The sequence below is a fragment of the Dermacentor albipictus genome, chromosome 2, assembly GCF_038994185.2.
Source record: "Dermacentor albipictus isolate Rhodes 1998 colony chromosome 2, USDA_Dalb.pri_finalv2, whole genome shotgun sequence".
In the NCBI taxonomy this organism is placed as follows: Eukaryota; Metazoa; Arthropoda; class Arachnida; order Ixodida; family Ixodidae; genus Dermacentor; species Dermacentor albipictus.
In genome coordinates, this window is record NC_091822.1 from 52489776 (window position 1) to 52511403 (window position 21628).

A 21628-nucleotide genomic window follows, 5' to 3' on the forward strand; every position below is an offset into this window, starting at 1 on the left:
AGAGCGCGTTTTATAATCGATTATCCGGTGCTTAAGTTGAAGCATCGTATCTTGTGTTGAAAGGTTTTTGTGAAATACTGTCACTGTACCTGGGTATAAGTTATTATCCTCTAATAAGTTATCTACTCTGTTTAAAATTGCATGTTACGTTAATTTTTTGACATAGGATGTTAAGCAGATAGGTCTAAGGTTGTCGATCCCAAGCTTCTTGCCAGGTTTTGGAATTAGCGTTATCGTCGCTTTCTTCCATTGAGCTGGCACTGCTCCCTTTACCCAACCCTCGTTTATGTATTCCGTTAGTTTGGCGATCGATTCATCATCGAGGTTCCTGAGAGTCTTGTTGGTTTTACAGTTCGGGTCTGGGGCTGATTTGGTGTTTAACTTTTGTAGGGTCACGCGTATTTCTACCTCCGTGAGTTCCTCGTCTGGTTTTGCGCTTGTATGCACGCTGTATAGAGGATAGCTACACGGGGGTGCCTGTGTAAAGTATTTCTGCTCTAATTCATTCAGAAATTCCTCTTCTGTGCCCTCACATGGGCATATTATTAATGGCTTGCATATGAATTTTCTTGTTACTCTCATGGACAAGCAGGAACCTGAGCATGTGCCAAGTTTTCCGGGTGCTTAATTGTCTATCCATGGAATTATATATCTCGTACCATTGTTGTTTGGTCAATTTCTTAGCATGTTCTATTTTTTTTTCTTGAGGAGCGCTATGCGCTTTCTTAACTTTCTGTTATAGTTCTGACCTCTAAGTCTATTCTGAAGTGACTGCTTACCTTCCCACTTGTGAAGAAGTCTGCGGTAGCATTTCTACAAGTTAGAGTCAGGTCGTGCTATTTTTGTGGCAGCTTTGACGACATCGCTGAGCGGCTTAGTCCATTGTTCTATGTCTGCGATTGATCGTTGCTTTGTCGTCTCTCGCGTTCTACGAAATAGTTACCGGTCTACTAATTTGTTCTGGCGTTCCGTGGGTCTATTTGGCCCTTCTCTGACGTGTAAATCCGATGTGCGGTGGTCGCTACCCAAATCTTCAAGTTTGTTGTGCCACGTCACCTTTTCAATATTCCTGGTAAAGGTTAGGTCTGGGGTTGTGTCCCTCTTTAGCGCCGTGCCTACTCTGATTGGACTGCCGTTGTCTGTGACGAGCGTGAGGCTGAATTTTTGCGAGTCGTTCTATAAGTCCCTTCCTTTTGCTCTGGTATATAAATATCGCCACGTGGTTTGTGGGGCATTAAAGTATCCTCCTATAACTACCGTATTTTCTCCAGCAAGTCTGAGTGTTTTCTCGAATAGGTTCTTGAATTTGTGTTTCTGTAGCTTGGGGTTGCTATACATGTTGAGAATAAATAGGCTACGTCCTGTCTTCTTTTGTGGGATGAGTTCCAGTAGAATAGTGTCAAGGTGCATTATATCTGTGTTGTGTGGCACGCAAGTTATGTTTCCTTTTACCAGCGTGGTTAATGCGTTGGTCTCCCCTTCGGCACAGCCAAAAGATCTGTATCCTGGTACCGTTGGAATCCCCTTGTGTATCCTGTAGAATTATGACGTCCGGTGTATCCTTGTCTTTTAAATACTGCTGCAAAACTGACTTTTTGTTTTCGTAACTTCTACAATTCTATTGCCATATCCTGAACGCTTCTTTAGAACGCCTCATTTCGGATGCGACCACGGGAGGGAGACGGGAGGTTGGAGAGAAGGTGATCTTATATAATTAGGTGGTTGTGAAAGGGGTAAGGATTGTGGTGCTTCTGATGCAGCGAAGGGGCGTCCATTACCTGGTGACTGCTTTGCCTCTAGGAAGTCTAATCCACTGATAATTGCTGCTATGGCCTTAGCCATTTGATTCATTTCACCCTGCTTTTCATTTGACTTTTGTATCTCTACTAGGGTCTTGTGAATATCAGCTAATCTTCCAGTTTTATCTACCACTGTGTTATCTTGTTTAACACTCCTGGCTTGGGCCATGCGTCTGAATGGGGGGTGGGGTCATCCCCTTCGTCCATCTTATTGTCCGGTGTTTCAAATGGCTCTTTCGTGCTCGCGTGTGGAGCGGGAGTTACCTGATTTATTTGATTTTTTCCTTCCTTGATAATTTTTATTTCATTGCTCATACGTGCTAGCAAAATCCTCAACTGCGCGTTCTCGTGTTTTAGTTACTTTATCTCGTCATTAATGGCAGCCTCCCCGCCAGCCCCCGGGCCCACACCATCGACCACGTCTGCCCAGCATCGTGGTTTGCTAAAGAGGATGGCCTAGTTCTGGACCCAGATCTGGGTCCGAGTCGTGTCCCCGGTGCCCTGGAGCCAGACCGGGATAAGGATCTTGTGGTGGAAGGAGACCTTGTTCTCCATCTGGAACGTCGTTCCCTGGCGTTTGGGGGGCAGGCGTTCCACGAGACTCTGCTCTGTCTTCTCTTGGGGTAGCGTCTTCATGTTCTTGTTGATCTCGTTGCAGTCCGTGTCATTGTCTCTGTTTAACGATGAAGGGCTTCTTGAATTTGGCTTTGCACGTCTTGTCTGCGGTCGGATGATCCTCGGCGCATAAGTGACATTTAGGTTGGCACCTATGCCCTTTATATAGGTTTGATCTTCCACATTCCGCACAAATCTTGTTGTCGGGGTTCCGACATATATCTCCTCTGTGTCCAAGTCTGTTGCATTGGTGACAGAGATCCACTTGTTTCCTGTGTAGGGACGAAGGGAGTAGCGCTGCCCTGTATCGTGCGTATCTGGGCACTTTGTGTCCTTCAAAGAGCACAATCACTGTGGTAGTATTACTTACTGTGGAGTCTCTTTGCTGCTATCGCCGTTGGGTTTGTGCTGGTAACCACCGCTGTAGGGGTGTCTTTTGGGTCCTCGTCAAGCGGGATTCTTCTGATGACTCGTTTGGCCGTCCTGTCAGCCGCTGTCTCGTAGGCACTGGTCTCGTAAAACGTGTCTTGAATCTTGATATGTGCTACTTCTTGACATTTGTTTGCACGCTCTTATATCCGGTGCATTGACGATCAGGATCTTTTGATAATTGTTAGTTTGATAATTGATAATTGTCCTCCCTTTCGTCTGGAGGAATGCCTGCCGCATCTCTTACCGCCGCTGTGAGGTGAACTATACCGTACTCAGATACTTTGAATCCTCCACGCTCTCTGATCACAATCTTGTAATGCCCTCTTGGAAAATGTGGCATTCTGCTTGCCTTGCGGATTTGCTCTAGCCTGCCTTTCCAAGGCAGGCTACGCGCCGACGCGCCGACGCGCTTGTCGAGCCGCGTCGGCGACAAATGCTTACGCGATGTTGGAAGGTTTGCCGGTCTGATCTTCTGTGTGTGACCTCCTTCCATCCCTTGCTTATATCAATTTCTTCCTGAAATACGCTGCGTCCCTCTCAGGTGACTTCCATTATTGAAAAAATCATCGACAATTGTTGAGGAAGCCGGCTCCGGAAAGTGGCCTCGCGGCTCTCCCGCCACGAGGTCCGGCCCAAGTATTGTCATAGAGGCTTGAAAAATGGGAATCATACCTGGTTTTTGGAATCCACTTGTTCCTGGGAACGAGCTGAGTTCGTTGGTGTGCAATAGCTGGTGGCTTTTTGGTGATTGGCGCTACAAAAACATTTGAGGAATACGGAGCCGACGGGATGTGCATCCGCTCCCTCCAGTTTCTTCTACTCCTTCTCCTAAAGGAGTACTGACAAAATTTTTCGATCTAGTTTTCTCTGATGCAATAAGTAGCTAATGACCCAGTGAGCACGGCACGACACATAATTGGATTACTAGCGCGACAGGTAATTATTTGGGGCCTTGTTTGTAGCTACCATTCCAAATTTCGGTTTGAGAGAGCACCAAGACGGGTCAAAGAAGAAATGTAAACACAGCTGGGCACGTGATCGCACAAAACTGTGACGCATACACGCCAGCGTGTGACCCATCGCGAACTTCGTGCTACTAGTTGGTCTGCTACGCCTGCACGTGCTTTGGATAGGATAGGATAGGAATAAACTTTATTTGTCCAGCAGTTGTTGATGTTGGTGCCCGGGGCTAGGCTACCAGTGGTCCATCACCCGAGGAAGATCTTTCGAGATCCTCGGCAATGGCCCTGGCCCGCTGGACGGCCCACTTCTGGTCTTCGGGTGCCTCGCTGAGGAGGGCGGATTGCCATCTCTCAGCGAGGCGCCCCTGCTTCAGAGGGTTCCGCTGTTGTATTCCCCCTTCCTCTTTGTCCTTGTTCCATGTGGCGTTGGCATTCCCAAAGCACATGGGCCATATCAGCCCGTTCGTGCTCGCACCACGGGCAGCCGGGCGACGGGTGCAGCGCGGGCCACAGGCGGTGCAGGGGGTAGGGGTTGGTGAAAGTGCCCGTCTGCATCCGTCTCAGGTCGACCGCCTGGGACCTGTCTAGACGCCCGTGGGGTTGTGGATATTTTCTTCTTTCTTTCCGATAGTGACCAATCACCTCTCTGTACGTTGCCGGAAACTCCCTGACATCGCAGTCGGCGTCCGCGTGACCCCCAGCTCCGTCCGCAGCGATTTGTGTTGTATTGGTAAGGACAGCGGCCGCGCCAGACGGGGTGGCAGCCGCCGTCGCCGTCACTTCTCCGCTGGGGTCCCGCACAACAACGGCAGCGGCTGCCCTCTGGGTGACCACGTCACGGCGGGTAAGCTGCCTCGCGACGAGGTGGGCGCGCTCGTTGTAGTTGGGTGGAGTGTCGTTGCGTCTTCGGCCGTTAGCAATGTTGGTGTTATTGTTGCTGTTACTGCCAAACTCCCCGACATGCGCGGGGAACCACTGGAGGGACTTGTTTGTAATGGTGCCGGATCCGAAGTCCCCAGCCCGGGCGTTGAGCATGCGCGCCACATCCGCGGACACCCAACCTTTGATGTAATTCCAAATCGTTGATTTGGAGTCGCTGATAATCAGGTTATCCTCCGCACCTCCGTGGAGTACCGCGAGGGCTATGGTCATCTCTTCCGCTGCTTCGGCCGACGGCAGCCTCGCTGATGCCGTGACTCGGATCGTTCCCGTTGTATCTATGACTGCCATGGAAAAGGCGGGCGCCGCCGCCGTCGGTCAGCCGTGTCGATGTTGCCGTTGTTGCTGCTGCCGTTGTTGTCGTAGTAACAGTAGGGGTGGTGGTGCTGGTAACTGCGGCTCGCCTCGCACGTTCCTTTGTAGCGGCGGTGGTGGTCGACGTTCCTCGTCGCCATCAGAGTCACCGAGTGGCCGCGGGTACCTGGCTGCATCGACGAAGAGGACGCCTTCTTGTCTTCCATGCTTCTCGAGGATTGCTACCGCTCTGCGTATACGTCTTTGCACCTCATGCACCGGGTGCATATTCTTCGGCATGTTTTCCGTCTGTATGGCGTCCCTGACTTCCGGTAGCAGTGATTCTTTCAGTCTACGCGCCTCGTGATATCGAATCCCGAGCAAGTCCAGGATTCGTCTTCCCGTTACGGTGCTCGAGAGCCTCTCCAGCTGAGCGAATCTCTGCGCCTCGGCGATCTCCTTGAGCGTGTTGTGTACGCCCAACTCGAGGAGCCTGTGGGTTGGCGTGTACTGGGGTACTCCCAGGGCGGTCTTGAACGCCCTGCGGATCGCCACGTTCAGCTTGACGGTTTCGCTCCTGTTCCAGTCGGCGTATGCGGCGACGTACGCTATGTGGCTGAGCGCGTACGCCTGTATCAGCCTCGTAACGTTGTGTTCCTTCATTCCTTTTTTCTTGTTCGCGACCCGCAGCACGAGGTGTGTGGCGGCGGCCATTTTCTTCTGCAGTCAGGCAACCAGCTCGCGGTTGGCACCGTTCTCTTCCAGCCACAGGCCGAGCACTCGCAACTTGGACACCGTCGGTATTCGTGTCCCCTCCCTCGTCGTGACGCGGACGCCCAAACGACGAGCGTCTAGCACGGCCTGCGGAAGGGGTCATTTCTTGCGCGGCCTATGGAGCAGGATCTCCGACTTGTCGGGTGAGCAGACGAGTACCGTGTCTTCGAGGTGCCGCTCCACCTCCCGGACGGCCTGCTGCAGTCGGTCTTGCATTTCGCCGACACTCGAGTTCTCCGTGGTCCACACCGTCACGTCATCTGCGTATATGGTATGATTGATGCCCTCTATCGCCTCAAGACGCTCCGGCAGGCCGATCATGACGAGGTTGAAAAGCATGGGGGGAGTACGGAGCCCTGCGGCGTTCCCGCACCACCCATTCGGACCGTTCGTGGTGGGTCCCCGTCGATCTTGACTGTCACCTCGCGCCCATTCAGGAAGCTGCTGACATATCGGTGGAACCTCGCCCCAAGATCGAGTCGGCTGATCTTGTCCAGTATGGCCATGTGCTTCACAGTGTTCAAGGCACTCTTGAGGTCTAGCCCGAGTAGGGCGCGCACGTGCGTGCTCGGAGCGTTCACACCCTGTTCCTTGATCTGCAGCATGGCGTCCTGCGTTGAAAGGCCCTTCCGGAAACTGATGATGTGGGTGCCGAAGGCGTCCTGTTTCTCGAGCAGCGTCGTCACCCTGTTAAGGCAGGCATGCTCAATCAATTTCCCGACGCAGGACGTGAGGGAGACCGGCCTCATGTTTCGGACCTCCAGCGGGTTGCCCGGCTTTGGTATCGGTATAACGTCCGCGGTCTTCCACTCTTGCGGAATTCAGCCCTCCTTCCAGCACGCGTTGATGTACTCGCAGAGCTTCTCGATGGCGTCGTCGTTCAGGTTCCTCAGGATTTTGTTGGTGATCCTGTCAGGACCGGGCGCCGAGTTATTCTTCAGTAGCTGGAGGACCGTTCTAATTTCCTGCACGGAAAAGTCCGCGTCCAGCTCCTCGTTGGGAGCCCCGCAGTACTCTGGGGGACTCTGCCCTTCCGGGCGTGCGAGGTCCGTCTGCATGATCTCTTCCGCGAAGGCCTCTGGGTCGTCCTTGTACTTGTGTCGCAGCTTGGCCATCTCTGTACGGGTCGCCGTTCTGGTGCTTGCCGGGTCGAGCAGGTGCCCGAGAATCTTCCAGGTGCGTCCAACGCTCATGTTCCCGTTCATGGGGTCGCACAGCTCTTGCCATTCTTGCTCGCAGAGGCGGGTGCAATGCGTCTCGATCTCCCTGTTTATTTCGGCGATCTTCTTGCGTATCTTCCTGTTGAGTTTTTGCCTACTCGCTCTCCGTTGCATGGATTTCTTGGCCGCAACAAGATGTGCCAGCCGGCTGTCCACTCTGGACGGTTGGGGAGCGCCGTCGCCCACGGCTCCGCGGGATCTGTCTGCCTCTTCTTTGGGTGGTTCTTGTCGCCAGTCCGTCCATTCGATCTCATCGGTGGCTTTCTCTACGTCCGCGAGTAGTACTCTCCACCATTCGCTGATGTCTTTGATCGGGCCCTCCTTCTTGTCTTGCTCTCTATTTTTCCGGAATCTGTCCCAGTCTACGATACTCGCCTTTCGGCAGACGCCCTCCTCGTTTTCATCCTCTCCCACGGTCACGCACAGGATCCTGTGGTCACTCCCCAGGTCCTCGAAGGAGTTCGACCAAGTGACCACGCCCGCGCCTGACCAGCCGGAGAGGTCGGGGGACGTGTCGCGGCACACTCCCTGTCCGATCCTGGTGTGCGAAGCAGGTTCGTTGAGTACAGTCAGGCCGAGCTCGTCCATCAGTCCGGCTAGCCTCTTCCCTTTCGGCGAGTCGGCTCCGTATCCCCATTGCGTGTGCGGCGCATTGAAGTCTCCGCATATCAGCAAGGGACTGGAGGCGGCCTTGGCCATCGCTTCGCGAAAGAGGGTGTCGAAAATGTGTAGCGATATCTTTGCGAGGGGGAGCTATATAGGTTGAGCACGAAAAGGCCGGTTTTCGTACATCCAATACTCGGCACGACTTCGATCAGTACACGGTCTATGTTCGACTCTTCGTGGAGCACGAGTTCGTGTTCGATGAAGGCCGTCCCGCGCTTAACCAGGGTGCACACCCTGACGTCCCTTCCCATGGATTCGTAGGGGGGACCGCACGTCACATAACCCGAAAGCTGGGCCCGGTCGAAAGGTTCTTGCAAGGCAATGACGACAGGAAGTTTGTTATTGGCAAGCGTTTTCATGTATTGTACCATCGTTGCTTTTTTGTTTTTAAAGCCCCTGCAATTGCACTGCCAGACTATGCGTCTGTTGTCGGACTTGCGGGACACGGCCATGATTGTTATGCAGAGGTGTTGGGGGGACACAATTGTCCGTGCGTCCCTCCTGCCCCGGTGTGGGTGATGTTGGCGTTGTTGTCGCTGGCGAGGATGGCCGGTGCCCTTACCACTTGTGACGATGGTACCCCGGCCCTTCCAGGCAGGTGGTGGTGATGTTGCTGTTGCTTCAGCTGCTTCGTCCCGTGTTCCAGATCTTCGATTCGCTTATTCATGGCCGCGAGTTGGGTGTTGACCACTGCGTACTGCGCGTTCCATCCCGCGTCGAATTCGTTCAGCTTTGTCAGGAGTATGTCAAACATTCGCTCCGTCTTGTCCGTCAGTTTGTTTACCATCTCTTCGATCGCGTCTATCTTTCTGGCTCCTGACCTGGGTCTCTTCAGTACTTGTGCGTGGTCCAAAGCGTCTTCCGTAGGTGGCGTATCGCTTGTGCCCTTGCGCTTGGAGCCCGCCGCCGCTGGCACTTCTTCGCCACAACACATGTCCATCTGGCCTACTTCGCCTCCTGTCGCGGTCGCATCGCCTCGCTCGGCGGCCTCGCGGGAGGTGAAGGAGGAGATCCTCTCATGAGGGGATTCTCCCATGCCCTTCAAGATTTCGTTGAGCGTCTGTTGTAGCTCGTCGATTTTCCTCGCTGATTGTTCGTTCTGCTTTCTGGCCCTGCCCAGCTCTTCACGAAGCCAGCAAAGCTGGCTGCTCTTCTGTGGGGTCCATTCTAAGCGTCCAGCGGCGCGCACGAACTCGGTCCACTTCTGCTGTTTATCGACGCCGCCGGTATAGCCGACGAGCAATCGAAGCGAGCTGGCGATGACTGGGAAACGGTAAATGGGCCTAGCTCGCTCGCCGTCAGATCCAAGGCCGACGGCCCTTGCGACCCGTCCTCATCTGCTAATAAAGCATATATATTCGTCAACGCAATCAACGTCTGCACATTTATGTTGTTCGTGAGTGACCATACAATTAGTCTTCCTGACACCGTTGGAAGCAATGAGAAAGCACGTTAGCCAGGCGTGTCGCTTCGCCGCTTCACTCAGCGATGGCTGCGCTGACCACTTGCGAGTCAAAATCACGCCAGCAATTCACTATATCGTGCAACGTTTTGTAACATGCAAACTTCCGAGGTCACATTATGAGTTATTTTGCGTCAGAAACAAATTTTAGCCGATTTTGTTGCCGCTGTCAGTGGCGAAAGAGGTCAGCGTCACGACGAGGGGAAAAAAGAGGACCGGGACGATTGGAGCGGCGAGAAACGTGCTCGCAGGACCCTCCTTGATAGCAGCGCAAATTCATGAAGTAGCGTTTTTTCGGTTGTTTACATTCCTTTTTTGATGTCAATGTCGCGAGGTGCTGCGTTTAGCAGAATTGGCAATGCGCACGCACTTTAAAATTGATTTTAAATATGTTCTGAGCTCTATTTGCCCTTCATATTTTGCAGACGATGTGTGTGCCCACATAGATGGATCTCGAACGTTAACTCGACTTCGAAATTTTGTATCAGTGCTTCTTTAACGTCATGCCGTTCGGATTGTGCAATGCCCCGGCTACATTCGAACGGGTGATCGATAACATCCCTCGTGGCCACAAGTGAAATAGCTGTCTGTGCTACCTTGACGACATCGTCGTTTTTCTTGAGATTTTCCGACCCACCTTGTTCGTCTTCGTGAGATTCTCACGTGCCTCACCTCTGCTGGCCTTCGAATGAACATAAATAAGTGCCATTTTTCTGCGCACCAGCTTACCATACTAGGTCACGTCTTCTTCGAGGAGGGCGTTCTTCCGGACCCCGCGAAGCTCCGTGCCGTAGCCGAATATCCCAAGCCCAATTCCATGAAAACATTTCGAAGTTTCATTGGGCTGTGTTCGTATTTTCGCCGATTTGTGAACGACTTTGGTTTTATCATCGTGCCTCTTATCAACCTTCTCACAACCTCTAGCAGCCTGTCTGCTTGGTCACGAGCTTGGGATGAATTTTTCTCACGCTACGGCGCTTACTAGCATCACCACCAATCTTTTGTCACTTTGACCCGATTGCGTCTACGGCGGTCCATACTGACGTCAGTGGTGTCGGCCTTGGTGCAGTACTGGCTCAAAGAAAATCAGGATACCAAGAAAACATCGTTGATTACAGCAGCCGAACCCTCAAGAAAGCCGAATGTAATTATTCCGTCACTAAGTTAGAGTGCATTTGGACTTTGCCTAAGTTTCCTCCGTACCTTTATGCCTTTCTTTCGACGTCGTCAGGACTATCATACTGTATGCTGGCTCTCATAGCTGAAAGATCCCTCGGGACGCCTTGGTCGTCGGGCACTTCTCCTGCAAGAATACGACACTCGGGTTGTGTACCAATCCGGCTGCAATAAGTCGGGCGCTGATGCGCTGTCCCGCTTGCCGCTAGCGTCTGACACGGCTTCTCCTCAGCTTCTTCGGCTCTCTTGTAGCCTATAAACTTCGCAGATATGTCGTCGGAGCAACGCAAGGATGAATGAATTTGTCAACTCCTTAACTTTCTAACTGATGCATCAGCTTATTTAGCTTCAAGAACTCTTCGTCGCCAAGACTTCCATTTCAGTATTCTAGACAATCTCCTCTATTGGCAAAATTGCAAGTTTGATGGCCGGAGGTGGCTGCTGGTGGTACGCTGCCACTTGCAAACGGAAATCTGCGCTGCTTTCCACACCTACCTGCAAAGCAGTCACGCCAGCGTTCTAAAGACCCACAACCGTCTGCGTCAACGATACCACTGCCGCAAAATGTATATATTTCTGTGCAAGTAGATACGTGCTTGCACTGCCTGTCAGCGGCCCAAGTCTCCACCTCACCGCCCGGGCGGGACACTTCAGCCTCTCCCTTACCCGGCGCGTCCATTTGACTGCGTCGGTCTCGACTTATACGGCCCACTTCCCTCGACTACCTCTGGAATAAGGTGGATAATTGTCGGCATGCACCACTTCACGCGTTACGCACAGACTGCAGGTTTGTCCACAGCCACAGTGAGAGACGTTGCGTTTTTCATCTTACGCAACTTCGTCCTGCGTTACGGTGCTCCTAGTAAACTCTTGAGCGACAGAGGACGTGTTTCCCTGTCAGCTGCTATTAGAGCCTTGCTCGTTCAGTGCAACATCGTTCATAGCATGACATCTGCACACCACCCCCAAACGCCTAACGCATGGGCTAACTGAATGATTTAATCGCACTATCGGTGATATGCTGAAAATGAACACCCCATTGGATTAAACGAATTGGGACGCCGTCCTTCTACTTATGACATATGCGTACAACACTGCCACGCACGCGAACACAAGACTCTCGCCATTTTTTTTCTTGTACTGACAAGAGCAATCATGCACGCTGGACACTATGCTTCCATACACACCTGACTCCTCTGAATACATTCCCATTGCTGATGTTGCCAGGTACGCCAAAACTTTTCGACAATTGGCCCATTCATTGGCAACCGAGGACCAAGGTCACCAGCAGCTAAGGCACCACACCGACCGACCTCTCCCGGCTTCCACGACAGATGCCCTCGCTTGGCTTTAGATGGCTCCGAGTAATCGTTGGTTTTCCTCTAGATTACTGGACCGATATCGTGGGCCCTACCGCATCTTCGCTCGAACATCTGTAGTCTATTATAAGGTGGAAGCTTTAGCACTATCCGACGACTTACGTCGTCGTGGTCGCGAAATCTTCAATGTGAGTCGCCTCAAGCCCTATTATGACCCCGCTATGCTATCAACGCCTTAAGTAGCCACGATGGCTGCGCTATTCCCTGGGAACCAATGTAATAAAGAAGGCAAGATGACTACGAAGCAGCCATGCAAGCAAGCCACAGTGTTGGCTGTAGCCACGTGACCCGAGCTTGCGCTTGCCCGGATTTTTGGCCGCTTGATGCCCGCCGTTTATTGACGCTAACCTTTGACGGTAGACGTTCATTGACGTGAATGAAGGAAGTGATACCAACGTACACCTTGTGATGAGATGGGTGAAAACTCACCCCTTCCTGCTTTTATCTAAATCAAATTGTGGTAAACAGAGCAATATGCCACGTGTTGTTCCTTTTCTTTTCTTTCTTTGTTACCACAAGTTCTAAAAAAAGGTCGGTCGTCTGGAGCATGCAGCACAAGACGTCTACTTCAGCGCTCGCCTGCTTGGCACTGCATAACTCAATGGGCATCTGAGTTCAAAAGTCTAATCTGTCCACGATGCGTAGTTATCGATTGTGATTTCATCGACATTGAAAACAGCCCATACGGGAGGAGTTTTAGCAAGTTTCAGCTTTTTGCTAGTACTATTCCATCACCCTCTGCAGTTTCATCATTTGAATGGATGACCCATAGAGCAACCTCCAGACGTTGACAATCCTTGCACGACAAGCCTTAATGTCCATGCAGCCGTGTAAAAGAATGGACTTTAATTACCGTTCTAATTATTGACATTGTACCGTATGCTGAGATAACAGGATAAAAACCAAGTAGTAGCAAAGCTATCGTGGCTTAGAAAAAATCCGAACACTTGCGGCACTTTCCAGATACTTGTCCCTAAAATCAGCTAGGAATCCCATAAATTTTTCTCACCTGCTGCACGTCTCTGTAGTTTTCGATGGCGCCTGATTCGCTCCCACAATCTTCTTTCCTGTGAAAGTCATCTGAACCGTATGGTACGGCAGGGTAGCTGAATTCATCGTAACTGAAGGCGCTCCCTGCTGTGCCCTTCTTTATCTGCCGGCGGCCAGTCATGTGATTGACCACGATGTCCACGTACACTCTGTTGGTACAAAAGCGCACAATTTTGAGTATTTCCCCACTGAATTGAGGAAAACGTGCGCAGGAAGCGTATGCAAATTGTTGAGTATTTGATATGTGCGAGTGCGTGCGCACGCGTTAGTTCTGCTCTGGGTGATAGGCGGGTGGCTGTAAAAGAGGAATATATACAAGGTTTGATAACTGGGAATAAAGCTTGAGTGCGAGTAGCGGACGGCCTCGCTACTATTCATATGGACAGGCGCTACGAGTTGCGAATGTTGAAGATCCTGGTGCTCCAAGTACAAAAAACACCTGTTCATTTGCAGCATACAGTTTCATACAATAATTACCATAGGGATCTCTGGCGCTAGTGTATACGGAAGCTGCTATGGGAGCGGTTACGCCCGTGTGGCAATTATGGTGAGTGCATGGATTTGCCTAACTTCGCCCTTCCTGCTTCAAACGGCTTCGTGGCTTTGTAAATTCGCCATTTTTAACAATATATTGCGTAATAAATAATTAAATAAACAGTACTAAAATTGTCCGATTCTAGGATACGAACACAGGACGTCTATCACAGAAGGTCGATACTGAAATCATTACGCCATGAACGCATGCATCGCAAGCAATGTGAAACGCCTCTATGTAATTATCGCAGGCCAGCCAGTGCCTTGAGACACTTGGCGTTTTTCGATTTGGCCAGCTCGACAAGCTCGATTGTTGCAGTTAGTAGCTATTGTGTGTTCGCAGCATCCTCTTCACTTACATTGCTCTGAAGTCTACGACAGTGATAGAATATGAAGCCTAATAAACAAAGCCACAACAACGTCTGACTCCAAAAGCACGAAGATCAGACAAATCCATGTACTTCCCATCATTCCCATGGTGTCTCAATTATTGCAGCGCCAGAGTTCCGTCTAATATATTGTACAGAACTGTGATTTAAAAAGTGTACGCGTAGTGCGAAAATATCGCGCCTAAACAAACGTAGGCTTCAGCATGGTACGTTGACACTCATATCTCTGGGGCTGCCTATACGTCGCTTTGATAAACCGCGCATTGAAACGTTCACAGCACGAAGGCAATGTTTGCGTAAGTTTGTCAACTTCACTTTAGAGCAGAGACTGAGCCCAGGAACAAGTGCTTATGTCATTGGCATCGTGTGCACAAGAGACCAGAAATCGAATGTCGAAATAAGTTATTTGAGTTTGTTGCATGCGAATGACCTTAAACTCTCTATAGCGTGACGGTGAAACGCGTTTATTTGTGGGAGATAAGAAATGCATGGTGATCGCGGGGTGCTACGCTTGCTTGCGCGCTTCCTCTATCATGGCGGGAGCCCACTTAGGGGGATGGGCCAGGAACGCAGTGGTGAAGCGGATGGGAGGAGCTAAAGCATTACATATATATATATATATATATATATATATATATATATATATATATATATATATATATATATATATATATATATATATATATATATATATATGTATATATACGAGAAGAAAGGGGGCTAACCGAGGGGCCCGATAACTCCCAGGGTTCTACTAGTACACATAAATACCCAAGAAAGTGGATGGGGAAACGCCGCCGCGGTAGCTCAATTGGTAGAGCATCGCACGCGACATGCGAAGGTTGTGGGTTCGGTTCCCACCTGCGGCAAGTTGTTTTTTCATCCACTTTAATTTCCATTATTTATCATTACTTTATTTCATTTATTACACACATGCAATTTCCCCTATGTTGTACTTGGTGTCAGTGTTTGTTGGCTTCTCATTATATGACTATATATATATATATATATATATATATATATGTGTGTGTGTGTGTGTGTGTGTGTGTAGGCTGAAGTTGAAAGTGTACCGAAAATTAATGTAGACAACCTAATTTTAACATGTTTCGCTTCTGAAGAAAAAGGTGTGCTTCATGGTAGGAGAGCAAATTGGAAGTTAATGAATTTTACTCGATATCAAAGTGCAATTTATTTTTTTTCTTTCCTGCAACCAAAAAAAGTGCCAAGTGGGACAAAATCTGGGCCAACGTCGGACTTGTCATCTATGAACCGTTCACTATTGCCTATCATTTCCCCCGTTGCAGATGATGGCGACCGGCCGAGTCAGTCGGAGTTCACATGCTGACAACATTTGAGGCGGGCGACGTGAACCACGTCGGTCTTGCTAGAGCGGCGGGCAGTGGCCGTGAAGTAAGATATCACGTACGTGACATCACTGAGATGGGCCACAATCACAAAGGGACTGGTGTACCCAGGCCAGCAACGTTTCCTATACACTGCGCTTGCGGAGTGCCGTCCACAGCCGCACTGAGTCGCCTTTGGTATGCGATATGCCCTAACGACGCTCGTCATAACGGGTCATGAGGCAGTCTTGTAAGGGAAAAGTACGAAAGGGAGAATTACGCCGGGCCTCTTCAATGCGGTAGAGCGTCTCGGCAAGGGAAGGTTCGTCCTTTTAGGAAAATGGTAGACTGGAACGAACTGCTACGCATTATTGGCGGATGCAGCGAAAATTAATGAAGGTCTGTATCCGGTGGTCGCAAGCTGTGCAGTATTGCATGTAAAAAATATCAAAAGTAAAGCAATTCCCCAATTTTTGCGTTTGAAATCGACACACGTAGAGAGCATGTTGCCCAAAGTCCTGCCAGCCCATTCATGAGACCGTTAGTCGGCGGATGACACGAAGTCGCATGACGATAGTTAGACGCAAAAAGACGCAGCAGTTCCTCGATAGCATCGTCAACACTTTGTCGGGCACGGTGACTGATGGCGACATGAGGGGATCCACGACGTGAAATTGTGAACGGCGTCAGGAACTAAGGAAATTCAGCAATCGTTGCTGCAGGAATTAGGTCAGGTGGTCAACATAGACAATAGTCCATCGATTGCCGTTGGTTTACTGCGTAACACGGTCTAACAGGTGAATACGAACAATCTCTAGAGGTGACTGCAACAACAAGGAAACAACAACAACAAGGAAAGGTCGCCGCCACCCGAGTGTTCTCCAGTGGAACACTAACTCTCTGCGGCGGCGACACGCAGACCTTTCCCAGCATCTCCTGCAGAGCGACTACGACGTGCTTGCTCTGCAGGAGGTGTACGCGATGGCCGAGGACCTACGACTCCCGGGATATACCGGTCACTCAGGCGCCACCACCTGCACGACACGCGGCTGCACGGACGCACCATGCCTGGACGACGCCCACCAGCCCTGCAAGCCACGGACAGCCATCTACGTTTGGTGCAATCTGGCGCACGTGGTGGTTCCAGTGGACGACGTTGTAGGAGGCCCTCTGGAGTGTTGTGCTGTCACGGTGCGTCTCGGAAGCCTAGACACAACCGTGGCGAGCATATACATACGACCAGGAAAGCCATGGGACTCCTCCATTCTTGACTAGCTGGCTTTACACCTCGGGAGGCAGGCAGTCCTGTGTGGCGATTTCAACGCCCACCACGCAGACTGGGGAAGTCGCCGCTGCTCCAGCCGAGGCCGAAGCCTCCGCGACGCCATCAGCAGAGCCGGACTGGTGATCTTTAACAGCGGAGGACCCACTTATGTCCGCCGAGGGGTGAACTCAGCCATCGATCTCTACCTCACCACAGAACAGTGCTCCTACTCCTGGGACACAACTCCGGACACTTGGGGTTCGGACCACTTCCCCATTGTGATCACCGCTGTACATGGAAGGAAGCCAAAGACCAGAACTTTCCACGTCATAGACTGGTTTCTGATTAGGAAGCACTGCAGTGAGGCGCCGATCTCTGTGACTTTCTAGATGCCATCGCGGAGGGCGCCCAAGCGGCTACCGTTCAGTGCTCTGCGCCACCGGACACCCCTGCCCCGGATCTCCGACTACTCGATCTCCACGCCTCCTGGCGCCCCACCGAGCGCAGAGCAATTCGGACAGGGAAGGCAGAGCACTGGACTGAATACAGACGGGTGTATGCTTGCCGTAGGAGGAATCAGAGCTGGGTGAGCCTGTGCTCCAGCATCAAGGACCGTTCAAGGGGTCCCCTAGCCTGGCGACTACTCAAGTCACTCAACGGCAAGAGGACGAGCCGTCAACCCGTCCTTGCTGTGGCCATCTCGCTAGGAATCAGCGAAGAGGCCCTCGCGGAACTTCTGGCGGACCGGTTCGCCCCTCCGGTGCCACACAGTGCAGCCATCTTACCGGTCGGACAGCCCCCTGCCCAGCTATCCACCTGTCTACACAGCATCCACCCTGCTTGGACGTCCAGTCAGGTCGCTGCCCTCTGCCAAGAGCCATTTGCCCTGCACGAACTCCAGGCGGCTCTGAGGTGAGGAAAACGCCGCAGCGCACCAGGAGCAGACGGTGTAACGCCACAGATGCTCCGTAACCTGGGCACCAGCGAGCAACAGCGCCTGCTCGAGTGCTTCAATGGGATCTGGCAGTCAGGGCAGGTGCCAGAGGCATGGCGCACAGCCATTGTGGCACCCATCCTCAAGGCCAGAAAACCGGCTAGGGAACTGTCATCCTCTCGACCGGTCTCGCTCACCTCCGCTGCCTGCACGGTGATGGAGGCCATGGCTCTGGCACGACTGGACTGGGTGGCCGGTGCTCGCGGCTTCCTGGCAGACCAACAGACGGGCTTCCGGCGGCGGCGTTGCACTGCGGACTCCATCGCTGACATGGTGTCCACCCTAGAGGACGCCAAGGCCGGCGGCGTCCTCGTGATGCTCTTGCTGATCGACGTACAGGGTGTCTTCGACAGCCACCCTCACACAGTTGTCCAGCAGGGCCTTGACTTCCTCGGCATCTGCGGCAACCTGCGGGAGTTCCTCTCGTCGTTCCTGCACAACCGCACCCTCAGGGTACGTGTGGGTCAGTCGAAGAGCACCCCCCGTCCCGTCGCTGCATGCATGCCACAGGGCTCAGTGGTGAGCCCCTTCCTTTTCAAACTGGCCATGGCACGGTTGCCTGCTGCCCTCCAATCGGCCATCACTTCCCCGTCAGTCCTCAATATACGCTGACGACATCGCCCTATGGGTGCGGCGACCACCGCAACACATACGCAAGGCACGTGCGACCCTACAGTGAGCCCTGGACACTGCGGCTGCCTACTTGTGCAGCATCGGCCTTACCATCTCGGCCAGGAAGACCGAGGCCTTGCTACTGCACCCCAGAGCATCAGCCCACCGCTCAGCTGGCCGGCTGCGGTTGGAGGGCGTCCAGATCCCATGGCACAAGGCAGTCACCTACCTAGGGCTGCGCATTGACCATCGACTGAACTGGCTGCCGGCTACCAAGGCCCTGTGCGCCCCGGCGCTTCGGGTCCGCAAGGCTTTCTCACAGCTCCTTGCCCGTGGACAGGGCTGTACCACCAGGTGGGCCCTGCAGCTACTTGGAGCTGCACTCACTTTACGGCTACTGTATGGCCTCCCTCTTGTGGCGCTGCCCCCACCCTGCCTGCGGAAACTGGAGCTGCAGCATCGGTCAGCAATACGGCTCTGTCTGGGCGTTCCCCGAACCTCACAAGTGGCCGCCACTTTCTCTGAGGCAGGTGCCTTGCCCCTGTCACTACTCTTCCTACAACAGGGTCTACGACACATTGATCGCCTACACCATGCCGCAGATGGTCAAGCACTCCTGACCCGCCTACGCTCCCGGCCAGCATCACACATGGGACGGCTGTGTGTCCTCTATAAGGAGGTCATAGGGGACACGCCTGCAAACGGTGTACAGCCTCGCCCACCACATTGACCACCAATCCCGATCTCGACGGAGCTGCCAGGTGTCTCGAAGAACCGTTCCCCAACACGTGCCCTACAGCAGACGGCAGCCTCTCTCCTCCAAGAGAGACTTGGGGACCACCTTCACATCTTGGTCGATGGATCCGTGATACCGGAGACTGGCTCATCCACAGCAGCCTGCGTCGCACCGGCCCTACGAAAGAGCAAGCTCTGCTGCCTCCCGGGGCACGCAAGTTCTACCGCAGCAGAGTTAGCAAGACTCCACCTTGCTGTGGACCTACTTGCAGATGAGCTACCAGTGACCCCGGCAGCCCTCTTCTGCGACTCCAAGACGGCGATGTTCTGCCTGCAGAGCCCTGACAGGGCTAGCCTTGGGGTAGCGCTGCTCTCTTCAAGACTGACGGCCCATCAGGACGCAGGATGCTCAGTATCTCTGCATTGGCTACCGGCACACGTGGGGACCCCGGGCAACGAAGAGGCGGACACTCTGGCAAAAAGTGCCCACCACTCAAGCGTCCCCCTCAGCCCTGCTGTAACGGCCACAGACTTCACGAGACACAGGCTGCGCGGGCACATCATCGCCTGCCACCCGGAAAAACGGGCATCCCTGGGCCGGCCTCCAAGGCCTCTTCCACAGTACGGCCTCCTACGAAGGGATGCCTCGTTGCTGCTCCGACTGCAAGTTGGCTGCTACTGGACGGCAGCCCGCCGGCACCGCCTTGGGAAAGCCACCTCGCCAGCCTGTGCATCCTGTGGTGAACCATAAACACTAGAGCACCTCCTGCTGGCCTGCCCTCCTCACATGCAGCACCACGGTCGACTTCTGCAAGAGTTCCACCGCCTGGGGCTCCCATGTTCACGACAGGAAGATATCCTCTTCCCCTGTCGTAATCAGCTACGAGCCTTCCTAAGTGTCGTCGAGTACCTCGACTCGTCGGGGCTCTCGGCGAGACTATAGGACAGTTCTACAAAGACGGATGGCCGCTCCTCGGGCTTCCTGATCGGCCACTACTTCGCTTCCATCTCTACGACCCTCTACCTTTCTCCATCCTGCCCTCTCTTTCTTTTAACCCCATCCCCTCCACCCTGCTGGCGCTGAGCCGTGCTCCCGCATGGGTTGCAGAAAATAGCGCAAGCCTTTTTTCCTTCCCCACAAGAACAACTTCTCTCTCTCTCTCTCTAAAGGCGAAATAGGGGGTGCGACAAGATTGAAAAGTCCAGGCGGTCCACTATTCAGACTATTGCAGAGCTGACATAGTTCACAGCAGGTAACGTACGTAGTCGTATATTGACGAATCTTCGGAAGTCCATTCTGTAGAAGGAAGCGGGTTTGAAAAAACAAAGGAGCCAAACTGCCATCGTTGAGTTGCTCTGTACGGTAAGTAACAAGGTCGGGAAACGGAGGGTGAAGAGGGCTCGATATTCTTGGAAATTGCCGGCGTGGCACTCAGTTGTAGGAAAGGAAAGCCGCGATAGACACTCAGCGTTCGTGTGATGGTGACCATTTTGTAACAAACCTCATTTTTTTTTTGAAATAGTCGACACCAACGAGCTAGTCGACCAGAGGAGTCACGTAGTCCAGGGAGCCAAGATAGCGCATGATGATCGGCGGCAATTGAGAATTGGCGTCACTATATATACGGGCCAAATTTGACGACTGTGAAGATGACTGCAACGCACTCTTGCTCCATCACAGTGCAGTCACGCTCAGGTGAAGTTAAGGAACGGCTGCCACAGCAACGATAATATACTGTACAGTGTCATTACTTTGAAGTAGAACGGCGTCGATGCTAATCCCACTGGTGTCGGCATGTACTTTAATGCCAGCATATGGATCAAAGTTAACGATACACGGGCCCCGAATTAAGCACAAGCTTTAGCTGCGAGAACGAAAGCTCTTATCCTGCTGTCCAATAAAAAGGCACACCCTTTTGAGTACGCAAGACAGGGAGTAGTAGATCAGGTAAGCAAATATTGGCACAAAATGGCGGAAGTGCGAGCACAAAGACACAACACTTCGCAGTAGCGAGTGCGGCTGCTTCAATCTGCTAACCGCAGCTGCTTCTTGCGGGTCTGAATCAACGCCGTGTTTCTGAACAAGGTGACCGAGAACCATCGATTCACTGCTTCCAAAGTGACACCTCTTAGAATTCAAAGTGAATTCTTGGTTTCATGTGCTATAACCACGACTTGATTATGAGGCACACCGTAGTGGGGGACGCCAGATTAATTCTGGCAACCAGGGGATCATTAACATTCCCCCGATGCACGATACACTGGTGTTTTTACATTTTGCCCCCATGAAAATGCGGCCGCCGTGACCGCATTGATGCCACGACCTCGTGCTTAGCAGCGCAACACCATGGGCGCTAAGCCACAGCGATGGGTATCTTAGAAATCAAGGTGAGCGCAGCTCTCCCAAGTCATGTAAGGGCAATGTCGATAGGACGGTTGTGTTGGTCAAATGTGCGGCCAAGTACAACGCTACAATCAAGACAACATGGACAAATTGTGCAATTCATTCCACCCATAACTGTGTCCATGAACCGCTCAAACGTTGTAGGGTAAATAAATATACCAAAACGACATTACATTACATTCAAACAAACCGACTGGGGTTATAATGGTTGTCTTCTCTGTGTCATTTCAAATCATGATGATTTTCCAATAGCCAGGTTTTCGGCTGGTGGAGGAGAAATACGAAGCCGAGTGCATAGCAGTCAATTACGTCCTCGATCGGAAAACGTGTATACATTCTTACTCATAACAGAGTTGACACATCGGTGGTCCACACAGAACCTCAAAGAACAGTATTTTCTTGCACATAAGAACAGCAGGCGCAGTCCAAGGACTAGGTGACTCCTGATTAACATTCTTTAACATGTCTTTGACCTGCGGAGCTATAATTTTGCGCACTTTTAGTGAGACGCGCTACGGTTTCTGGCGGAAAAAATGGGACAATCTCAAGTTAATCATGTGGCACGTATATGACACTGGCCCGCGG

At 52.1% G+C, this 21628-nt stretch overlaps 1 protein-coding gene across 2 annotated transcripts in view; it reads right to left on the reverse strand.

The window, feature by feature from the left end:
- LOC135904298 (pancreatic alpha-amylase-like) overlaps positions 1-21628 on the reverse strand; it is a 155750-nt gene that overhangs the window by 55205 nt on the left and 78917 nt on the right. For both annotated transcript variants that reach the window (XM_070533596.1, XM_070533597.1), the window contains one exon: positions 12728-12917. In XM_070533596.1, the coding sequence (XP_070389697.1) occupies positions 12728-12917 (190 nt within the window). The remainder of the gene's footprint in view (positions 1-12727; positions 12918-21628) is intronic.